This window comes from Caloenas nicobarica, chromosome 16 (assembly GCF_036013445.1).
Source record: "Caloenas nicobarica isolate bCalNic1 chromosome 16, bCalNic1.hap1, whole genome shotgun sequence".
NCBI lineage: Eukaryota > Metazoa > Chordata > Aves > Columbiformes > Columbidae > Caloenas > Caloenas nicobarica.
In genome coordinates, this window is record NC_088260.1 from 11,371,555 (window position 1) to 11,383,578 (window position 12,024).

At 60.2% G+C, this 12,024-nt stretch overlaps 2 protein-coding genes across 4 annotated transcripts in view; one reads left to right on the forward strand and one right to left on the reverse strand.

The window, feature by feature from the left end:
- Positions 1–2,882, forward strand: part of TPCN1 (two pore segment channel 1) — a 45,743-nt gene extending 42,861 nt beyond the window's left edge. For all 3 annotated transcript variants that reach the window (XM_065646461.1, XM_065646463.1, XM_065646462.1), the window contains one exon: positions 719–2,882. In XM_065646461.1, coding sequence (XP_065502533.1) covers positions 719–841 — 123 coding nt within the window. In that variant the 3' untranslated portion in view covers positions 842–2,882. The remainder of the gene's footprint in view (positions 1–718) is intronic.
- Positions 2,883–4,434: 1,552 nt separating this feature from the next.
- Positions 4,435–10,234, reverse strand: SLC8B1 (solute carrier family 8 member B1). The gene is made up of 15 exons (XM_065646258.1): positions 9,534–10,234; positions 8,888–9,040; positions 8,732–8,784; positions 8,567–8,625; positions 8,207–8,311; positions 7,931–8,098; positions 7,738–7,845; positions 7,601–7,657; positions 7,370–7,500; positions 7,043–7,184; positions 6,521–6,642; positions 6,169–6,322; positions 6,003–6,083; positions 5,443–5,507; positions 4,435–5,369 (listed from the first exon to the last, which is right to left on the reverse strand). Exons 1-15 carry the CDS (start codon positions 9,738–9,740, stop codon positions 5,172–5,174), a joined length of 1,803 nt encoding a protein of 600 aa, XP_065502330.1. The 5' UTR covers positions 9,741–10,234; the 3' UTR covers positions 4,435–5,171.
- Positions 10,235–12,024: the final 1,790 nt, after the last annotated feature.

Genomic DNA, 12,024 nt, shown 5'->3' on the forward strand with positions numbered 1-12,024 from the left:
GAAATGCTTAAGTCAACAGATTCTCTGGATTGTTTGGGGCATTCCTGCTAATGCCCTTTGTGGTCAGGAGCTTTATGCCATGGATTTGGTCACTGTAGTGCCTGCCAGACATTCACCTCCAGGTTGAAGGTCATGGGCTAATGTAATGATTAGTACTGAAATAATTAATCTCGTAATCTTTTGAATCTGTCCTTTGTCCCTTGGGTGGCTAGCTTGGGGATGAGTCTTCAGTCTCCCTAACAAAAATAAACATGTTATTTACTGTGGAGCTGGGTGAAAACCTGCAGAGAAGCTCCTCGTCTGTTCTGCTTGGTCTTTGATTCAGGGATATAACATACTGTAACACCCTGGGCGCTGCCCAGGGCTGGGAGCAACTCTGTAAACCCCAAACATCCCTGTGACACCAATACTGGAGTCCCGGACATTCAGGAGGGACATCTTGAGACAGGGAAGTTTCCTTGCCCAGGTTTCCCAGTTCAGCCAAATGTAGCTGAGCCATAACTGGTGCTTCTTACTTGGACTGTGGGTGCTGAGGTCTTGGTACATCCGTCACAGTCGTGCTGGAATTAACCAGGTTGTTCTAGGTGGTTAGGCTGGATCCAGGGCTTTGTGCCTGAGCAAATGTGCCCTTGCGTGGCAGAGCAGCCGAGGGCTCTGCCGTTCGGGGTCCTGGCGTGGGGCAGAGCCTGATCTCGGTGTGTCTGATCTCCTTTTGCAGGAATGGTATGAGGAGCATTCCAGAAAAGAAGAATCTCAGACACCGTTGCAAGAGCCTGCATCTGCTTCCACCAGCTCTCTGAAGCCCCCGAGCCTCCGGCAGCGCTCCCAGACTGTCATTTAGGCCTAGCTCGTGCAAGCCACCTTCTATGCAATAACCTAGAGTACTACTTCACAGCGTATATATTGGGATGATGTATATAGATCCGTTCAGTGTACTGTTCATCTTTAGGGTTTAAATCTTTTCCCCTAGCGAGTGGATTACTGAAAAAAACCAGAGGCCCAGGGGACTCTGTGTAAGGCTGCTACAGCCAGATGGAGCGTGAGGCTCAGCACAGAGTGAACATCTCGGACAGAACAGAGACCTCCTCCCTCCGAGCTGCTTCCCAGGCTCGAGCCTGCTGTTTCTTAGCAGTAACAGACCCAGCGGAAAGGGATGTGTAATCCATTAACAGCAGGAAACGCGCTGAAGCCACCTACTTAATAGTAAAACTTTTGCCCTTTCGGAAGATCTCTTTTGCTTAAAGGGTACCATTAGCCTAGGAAAAAAAGATCAGGGAGCGAGTTTTTGTTTTTTCTCCACTCTCCTTATGCAAAGAAAGGGGAGGTGGTGTGAACTTTCAGCACTTTTGGAAGAGCAGCCTGCCTTTCCCCTCCTTTTTGGCACACCTAGATGCTCTCCCTGTAGCGGATCCAGCTCCGATTATTGAATTTAGCTGTCCCCGAGCAGTTTGAGCGCCAGCAGCTCATCGTGTTACCACCGTAAGTGGGACAGGAGTTGGGGGAGATGAACAGTGTGTCTCTGCTGTAACTGTTCAAGTTCTGCCCGGGGTGCTGCCTGGGATTGGGGTCACCTCTGCAAACCTCTGGTCAGTGAGGGGGACATTCCACAGGGTGACAGTGGCTGTAGACCTCTGTCTGTCACTTGGCCACCAGCTCTGTAAATGGCAAATCTCTAGCTGGTCTTTAGCTCAGATAAATGACTAGGGGGAAGAAATGGAAGGTTTTGCAGCTCCAGATCTGGCTTATTTCTGCATGGCTTTGAGTTAAGGAGAGCTTGTGGGCATCAGTGCTGCTGGTTAGTCCTCAGCCAGGTCATTGCTGTGGTTACACAGCACAGCAGTGTTCCTCCCTTGCTCTCACCCATGCAGAAATGTTCCTCAGAGGGTCAGCAAACACTGACTGAGTAGGATTTTAGGAAGATCCACTAAAAAGCTTTACTGTTCCCTTGAATTTTGGATGCAGGAGGAATGTGAAGATGATTTTTCTCGCCCGTCTGCTTTTCTGCAGCTGGCAAGGAGGCAGCCAGAGCTGGTAGGTGAGGGATGGGAAGGAAGCGGAGGAAAGAGATCCGTTCCTAGCTCTGCCACGTCTATTCTGTGATCACAGCAGGGTGTGTCATCACTCGTGTTCCATTGCCTGTAAACTCATGAGAACCTGTCCCCGTAAGTCCCCTTTTTCCCCCTTGTCAGCACAGAAAGTGCTGAGGACTGGAAGTTCTCTATCAGCTGGGAGGTTCCCCTCAACTTCTTGCTGTTGGATCTTTTCTCAGGTTCAGATGAAGAGCAGAGCTTGGTGGGGAGGCTTTTTCCTTCCTCCAGACAGATCAGGCACTGGCAGATCCGTGTGCCCCTTCCCTTTCTCCCATGCACGTGGTTTTTCCTTGGTAGCCACACAGCACAAGGAGTGATCCTGCCCAGGCAGCTTAGGAGCATTTCCTGGGTCGATGAGACTTTCAAAAGTCAGCAAGACAGAGCCGCTTCTGAAAAATCTCTCCCTGCATAGCGTGGTGGGGTATTTGGGATATCGGAGAGAGTGGGTGAGCAGTGTTGGGGCAGCACACACCAACCTCTGCTCTCAACCCTTGTTCCCTGGCGGTGCCTCAGGGCAACTCTTTGTTCCCTTTCTGGGTACTGCAGGTATGAAACTACTTCTGAGCTGGACCGTGAAGGACCTTAAAGGGCTGTTTTCCAAACCATCAATTCGACTGCAAATTAATGAGCAGCGCAGTTGTTGCTCTCGCAGTTGCTCTGCATGGAGTCGCAGCCTGTGAGATTTACCCAGATTAGTCCTGGGGCTGGAGTGGATGTTGCTTATTTTCTTTTTAAGTTGTGGGCAGGATGAACAAGCATTGTGATTGTTAGGGAATAAAAAAAAAAAGCAGCTGTGGTTAAACTCCTCATTCCGCTACAGCCTCTTGCAGGGCTGTCAGTGACTTTTTGGGGGGTGTTTTCTGGGTGTGAAAGGAGCTGCAGCTTTAAGCTATATTGGGGGGGGGCACTAACCTGCTTAACATGCAATAACAGGGCTCTCGTGTCGCAGGGATGCTCAGACAAGGGTTCGGGGCTCAGGTGCTGTTTCCCTGGTTCTGTGCTGAGGTGTTGTTCTTCCCCCCACGTACACAGCGTATTAATTATTTTTGTAAACCAAGGAGGGTCGCAGAAGTTTACTTCTTCCACGTGACTTTGGAAAGACACAAAGTTTGAGTACGGGACATCCCCTTCTATTTATCCTCCTCTCCCCGACCTGACACACAGACTAATGACAGAGACAATCATTTTGTAGGGAGCAAGGGAGGAAGCACTGCAGGATTTTGTATGCTGGTGTTTTGTTTATAAAATGATTTTATGGACATGTCTGTAAAAAATGTTCTCTAGATTTTTTTTCATGCACACTAATAAAAAGCATCCTCGGCTTTGTAAAGGCAGCAGGTTCCTTTCCTCCTTCCCGTGTTATTCCAGACGCAAGGCTTGGCTGCAGCTCAAGCATTTGAAGAGTGTTCGAAGAGGAGCTGTGCCGGTGGCCACCGCCGCCCTGGGCACATTTTGCTGCTCCCAATTCTTTTTCCTGGACACTGCAAAGCCCAACTTCCCTCTTGCCCTTTCCCCCTGCCGGTTTTGTCCCTGAACATTAAGATAACGCTTTCAAACTTATGTTTTTTAAAGCTACCCCAATGCAACGTGTTAGGTTAGAAGTGGTTTTTTGACCCTGTACCTTTCTGTTGATATACTGGCTGCGGTTTCAATTGCTTTATCCCAGCTGCTCCCCAGATAATTCCAGCAGCTGCTGGTAACTTGTGAGCAGGTTCAGGGCAGAGCAAATAGCCGCAGGCACGGGGAACGTTACTTTTTGTGAAAGCTCGTGTCCGGTTAGAAAAAGGAGAAATGGTCCAGGCCCAGGAGGCTGCTGGCACCCCCAGAAGGGAGCGGGAGCCGGCTCCGGCGGTTGTGCTTCTTGCAAAACAGCCCCTTGCTCCCCACGGGGCCGAAATGTGGTTATTTGTCCCTAACGGCGCTTTGGTTTCTCGCCCCTGCCCTGCAGACCGTCCCGCCGGGAGCAGGAGCACCAGCCCACCCCTGGGTGCCCCGGGTGTCCCTGTCCCCGGGTGATGTCCCTGGCAGCCCGTGCTGACCCCGGGGCCGTGACGCTGCAGTTCCCAACCCTGCGACGAAATGGCCGAGTCAGCCGCATGTGACCGCTCTTGGGAAATCGGCAGCTGCTGAACCCGGAGGAAACCACATCCCGCGGCGCTGGGAAAACCGGCCTGGGCTGAGGGCACCGGCCCCCCCGGCCCTTCCCTCGGAGCCAAAGAAGCCCCTGGTGCCCCCTCTTCCCCACAAACCAAACCCCGGCAGCAAACAACAAAAGTCTGGGCTGGGTTTCGCTTTTTATTGCAATATTTTTTTTAATTTTTTTTTTTTTTTTTTACAGTGCCTAAACTTAGTCCTGCCCCAGGCTAACGCTGCACTTGGAAACCTCCACGTCCTTTCCTACAGCTCCGTCCACCCTCAGAGGAGAAAAGTAGGATCTGAAACTCAAGTTCAAAAACAGAGCTTTAAAAAAAGGGGAAACCAGCCTCCCCTAGTTTGCTTTGCTTTTTTTTTCCCTCCAGCTTTGCTTGCGTTAAACCCTGGAGCTGCATCTCACTTCAACCCCGTCTTGCTTTGCCTCGGCTGCTCTTTCAAACCCGCCGTGCGAACACGTCACATCCTCCGCAGTGACAAACGTGTGCTCAGACCTTCACAGAGTCACCCCTGTGGTGTGACCGCCCCAGCCCTGTCCCCAAGCAGCCGGGATGGAGACGGGGAGGGGAAAATAAAGTGGCTGAAGAGGTAAAAACTCTCTGGTTGTGACCCTGGGCTGGAGCTGCCCTCTCTGCCACCGGGACCGGAGGAAGCCGAGGTCTTCACCCTGGTCCTGCTTAGAGCCACGTTGAGTTAAACAAGACTAGGCAGAGCGAGGATGTGGCTAATGACTAATGGCTCCTTTTCCTTTCCCAAAGCACAACCAACCAACCCCCCCGTCTGGAAAGTGAAGGCTGAGCTGGCACGTGGTGCCTCCAGCACATGGTGGCAGCAGCTTGAGGTCAAGGTGTCCCGGTCACCCTGGCGGGGACAGCACGAGGGGACAGCGAGGGCCCGATCCGGCGGGGAGGGAGGATGGACGCGCATCTCTCAGGCGGTGGAGAGGTGGATGACCTTGAACTCAGTCAGCAGGGCCACGCAGAGGAAGGCCAGGTAGTAGAGGATGAGGCAGAGGCCGTAGGCTCTGCCCAGCTGGAAGCACTGCGCTGGCACCGCCACGAAGGAGAAGACCAAGCTCAGCCCCAGGGCCCCGGCCAGGATCCACACCAGCAGGCTGTCGGGCTCCAGCTGTGACAGATGGGGAGTGATGAGTGACACCGGGGTCCTGCCGCCAGCCTGCCCCGCGTCACCGCGGCCTCACCTTCACCACCAGCTGGCTGCTGGTCATCTGCAGCAGGCAGCCCAGCCCCACGCCGACCAGGATGTCTGGGGCACGTTCAGGAGGGGAAATACAGCACTGAGGACCTCGGGGGAGTGATGGAGCCCGACACGTCCCTCCCGTCCCAGGGCCGGGGACAGCACCTCCCTCGTCCTCCCTCCCTGCGTCCTGGGGCTGCTGCCGAGCCCAAAGCGGTGCCTGTTTGTGGCAAATACACCCTGGAGCGCTCAGAGAGGAAAAGCTTCAGCCTGGTATGAGGACCACCCAAAGCCTCTTCACCTCCTTCCCTTTGGCAGTTCCCAAATCTGCCAGACTTCAGCCCAAACCCCCACCCCGCTGGGGCTGGGACAGCAGTGGGGACAGGGGGATGCTGCTGGCTCCATCTGGGGGGGGGGTCACAAGTGCCATCCAAGGGACTCTGGGGTGGATCCTGCCCAGCTCCTTCCCAAGGGTCCCCCAGGAGCAGGGGTTCTCCAGGCAGGGAAACTGAGGCAGCCTCTGCCCTAAGTACCACCACCCTCCCGCCGACGCCCAAAGGATACTGAAGATGATGCCCCCGAAGCAGGCGGAGAAGGCCATGCGGGGATAGCCCTGCCGTGCCATGGTGAGGTCGGAGAAGGTGTCTGCAGAGGGAGAAGGGGAGACCTTGGGGGATGCCAGGAGGATGGATGCGCCCAAGATCGTTGCCAGGCACAGCAGAGCCCTTACCCCCGACGCTGTTGCCCCAGGCCAGCAGTGTCAGGCCCAGCACGGTGTTGCTCAGCTGGAAGATGACACCCAAGGTGCGGAGGATGTTCACCAGCTCCGTGGCTGCGGCATTGATCCACATGGCACTGGCCAAAAACCCGAGGAAGGCAAAGACCTGCCGGGCAGAGGGGTGAGCTGGTCCCTGGGTGCGTCCTGCAGGACCCTGCGCCCCTCCAGCCAGCTGTCCCACTCCTGGGGACACTGCGGACTGGGAAAGAGCTCTTGGCTCCCGTTCTGCCCCCAGGACCCTCAGTCCAGTCTGGAGCGGACTGGGCTGGTCCCTGGTGGGTGTTGAGGGCTGGGGACGCCTTACGCAGTGGTACTTGGGTGGCTGCTCATTGCTTGTTGTGATGAAGATGATGGTAGCCAGGACGGAGCCAACCAGTGTGACCAGTGCCCAGACTGGGAAGACGCCCTGGATCTGGTACAGCCCATCTGCACGTGGTGGAGAGAAGGGACATCAGTGTGACCCCACTGGCACCACATGGGCTGGGGCAGGATCTGACCAGGCTCATAGTATGAGCTAAAACCTTGTCCCTTAAAGCCACCTGCACCCCAAGCCCTCCTGGAGCTGCTCCACGCTGTGCCTCAGTTTCCCCAGGCCTGCCCCATTTCTCTACCTGGATTCTGGGGGGCCCGAACCCCCCATTGCTGGGGGGAGGACAGAGCCATCCAGCTGCAAACCAGGACCCCCAGCTTGCCTCTTCGCTGGGCTGTCCTCCCCTCCCCAGATGGGCACCAGCTCCAAAAGGCTCCTGCGGTCCCCAGGGCTCGGGTGGCTATTTCGGTCCCCTCCCCTCCTGGACAGGTGTCTGCGGCTGCCCTGGGCTCTTACAGGTGCCCGATTTCAGGGTGAGGATGCAGAGGAGGGGGCTGGTGACGATGTGCAGGCAGTTGAGGGGTCTCTTCCAGTTCAGGTCGTCCTTGTCGGGGTCCACGACGGGGACAGTGAGCAGCAGCACCAGCTCCACCGGCACCTGGGAGGAGCAGCCGAGAGCATGGATGGGGGACCCCCGAGACAGGACACCCCAGGAGATACCCCATGACCTGTCCCCCTTGTCCCACCATCTCCCAGGGGTGACACAGCCCCAGGGGCTGGCAGGGAGGGGGATGCCCCATGCCGGGGGGGGTGCTCCTCCCAGCTCGTGTCCCCCCCATTCACCTTGAAGACCTTGAAGAGCCGCCAGTACCAGGGCTTCCTCCTCCACTTGCGGTGGTCCAGGGGGCTGAGCGCGGTGGAGAGGATGCGCAGGGAGCTCTCCCGGGAGGGGAGCAGGGGCTGGTACTCCTCACCTGCAAGGGTGGGGGCTCCTGTGGGCTCGGCCATGCATGTGCCAGAGGGGGGGTCCCTGGGACCCCCAACCACCCCCCGAGCCTCTCAGGAATGACGTACCGTAGTCCCCGCTGTTGGCACCTGAGGACTCCCGCTCTTCAGCATCCGTTGGCATCTCTGGGAGGGACAGGAGAGGAGGGGGGCAGTGGAGGGACACCCCAGCACGCTGGGGTTCCCATTGGCCATGCAGCCCTTACCTGGCTCCCAGGGGCTGGGGGGGGTCGGTCCTTCCCCCCGCTGCCGCCGGTGGATCCAGGTGCAGAGCACCACGGTGAACACGTAGAAGACATAGAGCCCCAGGTACCCTGGGATGGGGGGAGCACGGGCGGGGTTATGACACCCCAGGCTGCTCCTGCCACCCCCCAGCCCCATTCCCCCCATGGTGCTCACCCAGAGCCTCTCCCAGCGTGATCCTGCCGAAGTAGAGGATCATGAAGGTGAGGAAAACGGCCACCATGTAGAAGACGACATCCCTGAGGAAGGGCCGGGAGGCGGCCGTGAAGGGCTTGACCATGGCGATGCCCCCGGCCACCACCGTGGTCACGAACACACCGGCACCTGCCAACGCAACGGGTCCCTCTCAGGAGGAAACATCCCCTGGCCCTGCAGTGTCCCCCCCACCTGTCACCCCCCTGAGCTGGCAGCCCCTGGCGGGGTTCTCTTTACCGAAGACAGCCCCGATGGCCAGCCCTGCCGTCCGTGGGTCAGAAAAGGCCACCACGGCGCTGAAGACATCTGGTGCCCCATTGCCGAAGGCCAGAAAGGTGACACCATGGAGAGGGAACGTCAAGGAAAAGACCTGGTGGCCGCATCCCCATGGGGACATGTGGTACCTGCCCGCTCCGGTGCCATAGAGCTCCCTCCTGGTGCTGGCACATCGCTGCCCACCCCACCGCCATCTCCAGCTCACGCTCCAAATTGGTGTCCCCTGGCACAGTGCTGAGGGGATGCAGAAGTGTCCCCAACATGCCACCTCCCTGCATTTCCCCCTCCCCACCCGAGGTGCCCTGTGACCCGCCAAGGATACTGCCACGTTGTGAGACAGCTTCAGGTTGGTGGAGATGGCCGATAAGTTGGGGCAGAAGCTGGAAGGGCAGAGAAGGAGGCACAGAGGGGTGACAGGGCTGCTCTGGGACCACCGCGCTCCCTGCTCACCCTGGGGACCATCCCCTCCTCTGCGGGGCTACTCACAACTTCTCTGCTGTCACGCCGAGGATGACGAACAGGTACAGGAGCCAGAGAGCCTGCGGGGTGAGGGATGGCAGAGAGACAGGTCAGTGGGGTCCCCAGCCTGCACCCCCAAACGTGAGCATCCCCCAGCAGCACCTCCCCTGTTCCCATCCTTACGTAGAGGGTGACAGCCAGGGGGAGCAGCCGTGGGGGGAAGACGCAGAAGACCCCGTCCAGGTAGTCGAGGAAGCCTCCCTCCAGCCGGCAGTCGGGGTTGCTCCGGACGAAGTGGCACCACTCGGAGCTGTTGCGTTTCCGCACCTCCCAGCACTGCGGGCCACAGTGTGGGGTGCTCGGCTGGGCACCCCAAGTCCTGTCCCCACCCCAAGTCCTGTCCCCGCGCTGAGCACCCACCACCCTCCAGCCAGGGCTGCCACCAGTGACGCTGCCCCTCTGCTGGGCTGCTTTTGGGGGTGTCACTGTCATCCCTGCCTCAGTTTCCCCATCTGTGCTACATGTGCGTGTGTCGAGGGTTGCGGCACAGCCAGCGGGGGTGTGAGCCATTGTCCCCATCGCTGTCCCCATCCCCAGCGGCAAAGGGCCCTGTGCCGCCCCCCACCCAACCCCAGCCACGGGAAGGTGCCAGCCTGGCAAGCGGCAAGGTTTTCGAAGGAGAAAACCATCAAGGCAGGAAATCCTGGTGAGATCCCCGCTGAGATGGCAGGGACATGTGGAAACAGGGACAGGATGGGACCCCACCACCCCACCAGCACCCACATCCCTCCCGCCGCCCCCCAAAGCCCACCGCAGCCCCCACACTCACATCCAGGCCCCGGCTGTGGCTCAGAGCATCCCTCCCGGGAGCGACCGTGTGCCCCAGGTCCAGCGGCAGTGGGGTCCCGGCTGGCTGCACCCCGCTGTCCCCCGCCAGCGTCCCCGCCAGGCTGAGCACCCCAGCCAGGCTGAGTGCCCCGGCCGGCCCCACGGCACCCGGCCCCACGGCACCCTGCCCCACGGCACCCTGCCCCATGGCGGGGGGCAGCCCCAGGGGGCACCTACCGCTGGCAGCGGCCCGCGGGGAGGGGAAACGGGGGCAGGTCCGGGCCCCCCATCCCGCAGCTCCTCGGGTAGGCCGGAGGAGGGGGAATTAAAAATAAATAATTAAAAATAAAAAGAATAATAAAGATAATGCTAAAAGGCACTGCGACCCGCGGGCAGGCTGAAAAACACGCTGCCGCGCCACGTCCGCGCCGGGGGCGCTCAACCCCGGGGCCGCCCCCAGCCCCGAGCGCCTGCGGAGCAAAGCGGGGGCGGCACCGACCCCCCCACGCAGGACCGGGGGACACGCAGGGAACCCCCAAGCCAGGGAGGGGACGGGGAGACCCCGATGCGGGTGGCGATGGGGACCCCGGGATGAGTGGGGGGACGCTCAGGGGGATGCCGGGGGGAGCCGGGGGACCCCTCCCGCCCCGCGGACCCACCGTGGCGGCTGCGGCCCCGCTGTCGTGCGCGGGCAGCTGATCCCCCCGCTCCCCCCCCCGCGTCTTAAAGGGGCCGCCACCCTCCGCTGTTAAAGCGACAGCGCCACTTTTTCACACGTGGCCGCCGCGGTGAGGGGGGGGTCTCTGCCCCGTCCCCAACCCGCACCACCCCCGCTCTCTGCCCGGTCCCTCCGCATCCCGCTGCCCTGCGGGAAGGCAAAGACTGGACGCCCACCCTGGGTGCTGCACCCACCCAGCTCCTGTTTGGGGTGACCCTTTGGGACCTGGCGAGCTCATCGCACCCACAGCAAGGGATGCTGTCCCGGAGAGAGCAACATTCCATGCCCTGTGGCAGGGCAGCTACACCAGCGTGTAGCACCAGACCCCCCCATGCCGGTGGCCCCGCGACCCCGCCGAGGGGCCTTTGCTGCTGCCAGTGTCCCCTTCTGCATGGCCGGTGTACCCTGCTCCAGGACACCCTGCTCCAGGACACCCTGCTGTCCCCAGCCCTGGCCCTGCCCCTGCACCCCAATGCTGGACTTTTTGGGCGGAGAAAGTGTCTCTCAGAGCGGCCCTAAGAGCCTTACGGGACTAGTGGGTCCATTTCCCACCCTGGCTGGTTTCTCACCAAAGTCACACACTGCACTTCCCGTGACATGGCCAGGGAGAGGAAGAAAAATAAAGACCCAAAGGCAGCACCCAGCTCGGAGGGGCTCCAACAGGGGCTCAGGTCCAGCCTGGCACCCCCAGGCCAGCGGCACCCACAGGGTGCAAGCGCTGGCCCTGCAGAACCCGGCTTTGCCCTGGGCATCGCTCCCAGCCCGCCACGGGACAGCGCTGCTTTCTGCTCAACTGGTTTTCCGGGTTTTAGGCCAAATAATCGGTGCTCGCCCCATGGGTTGGGTCCCTGCTTGTGCAGGCTGTGCTCCCACCTTGATTTCTGTGCCCATGTCTTGGTGCACGGCTGGGTCCAGGCGGCTGGCGCGGTGTCACGGTGTGCAGCACCGGAGTGGGGATGTACTGGGAATTGAACCAGCAGCAACTGGGGCATGCTGGGCGTGCTGGGCCACGCCGCGTGCCCGCCTGAGCGGTGCCTTTGGGGTGCTGCCCTGCCCAGAATAGCCCCAGGCGTGCGGCACCTTTTCCGGCTGGGCGGCTGATCCAATAAAGGGCATTACTGGTCCGTCCCCGTGCCCCAGCAGCACCCCCACCCCGGGGGCTCCCGGCCGAGCCCCCAGCGCTCACTGGGCGTCCCAGTTCGGCGCAAGCTGTGGAGCTTTGGAGCAAAGCTGTGTCCCTTCTCCCCCGTGCCTGGCACTCTGCCGCGACATGACATGAGCGTGCCAGGCCTCAGGGGGTGGTGCTCGGGGTAAAACCAAGAACGGGGGCTATACAGAGCCAGGCCATGGGGACTTTATGCACCCCATGGGGTTTTTGCCACCGTGGGTGGGGGTCTCCGAGCCCTCAGCCCCCGCCCCGCCAGGGCACCCCACGCCTCGGGGGACTTTGCCCGTTGGAGAGCAGGAAGGGCAGTAAACAGGAGCCGATGGGATTGCACAAGGCAGGGGCTGCGGCGGTTCCGAGGCCCACGGGCCGCGCACCAACACCTCGCGCGTCACTCCCCCCCACCCCAAACCCCAGCGGGGCCCAGCCCCCCCACGCTGTCAGGCTTTCCCCGAGCCGCTCCCCATGGGCCGCAATGACTGGGGTTGCACCCCACGGGGGACATGCGTGGGGCCGGGCTCCCCACGGCGAGGGGGCCCACGTGTGTCCCCATGCTGGGATGGGGGGGGGGCGGGGGGTGGCTGCGGGCCCCCCAACGCCGGTCGCGGG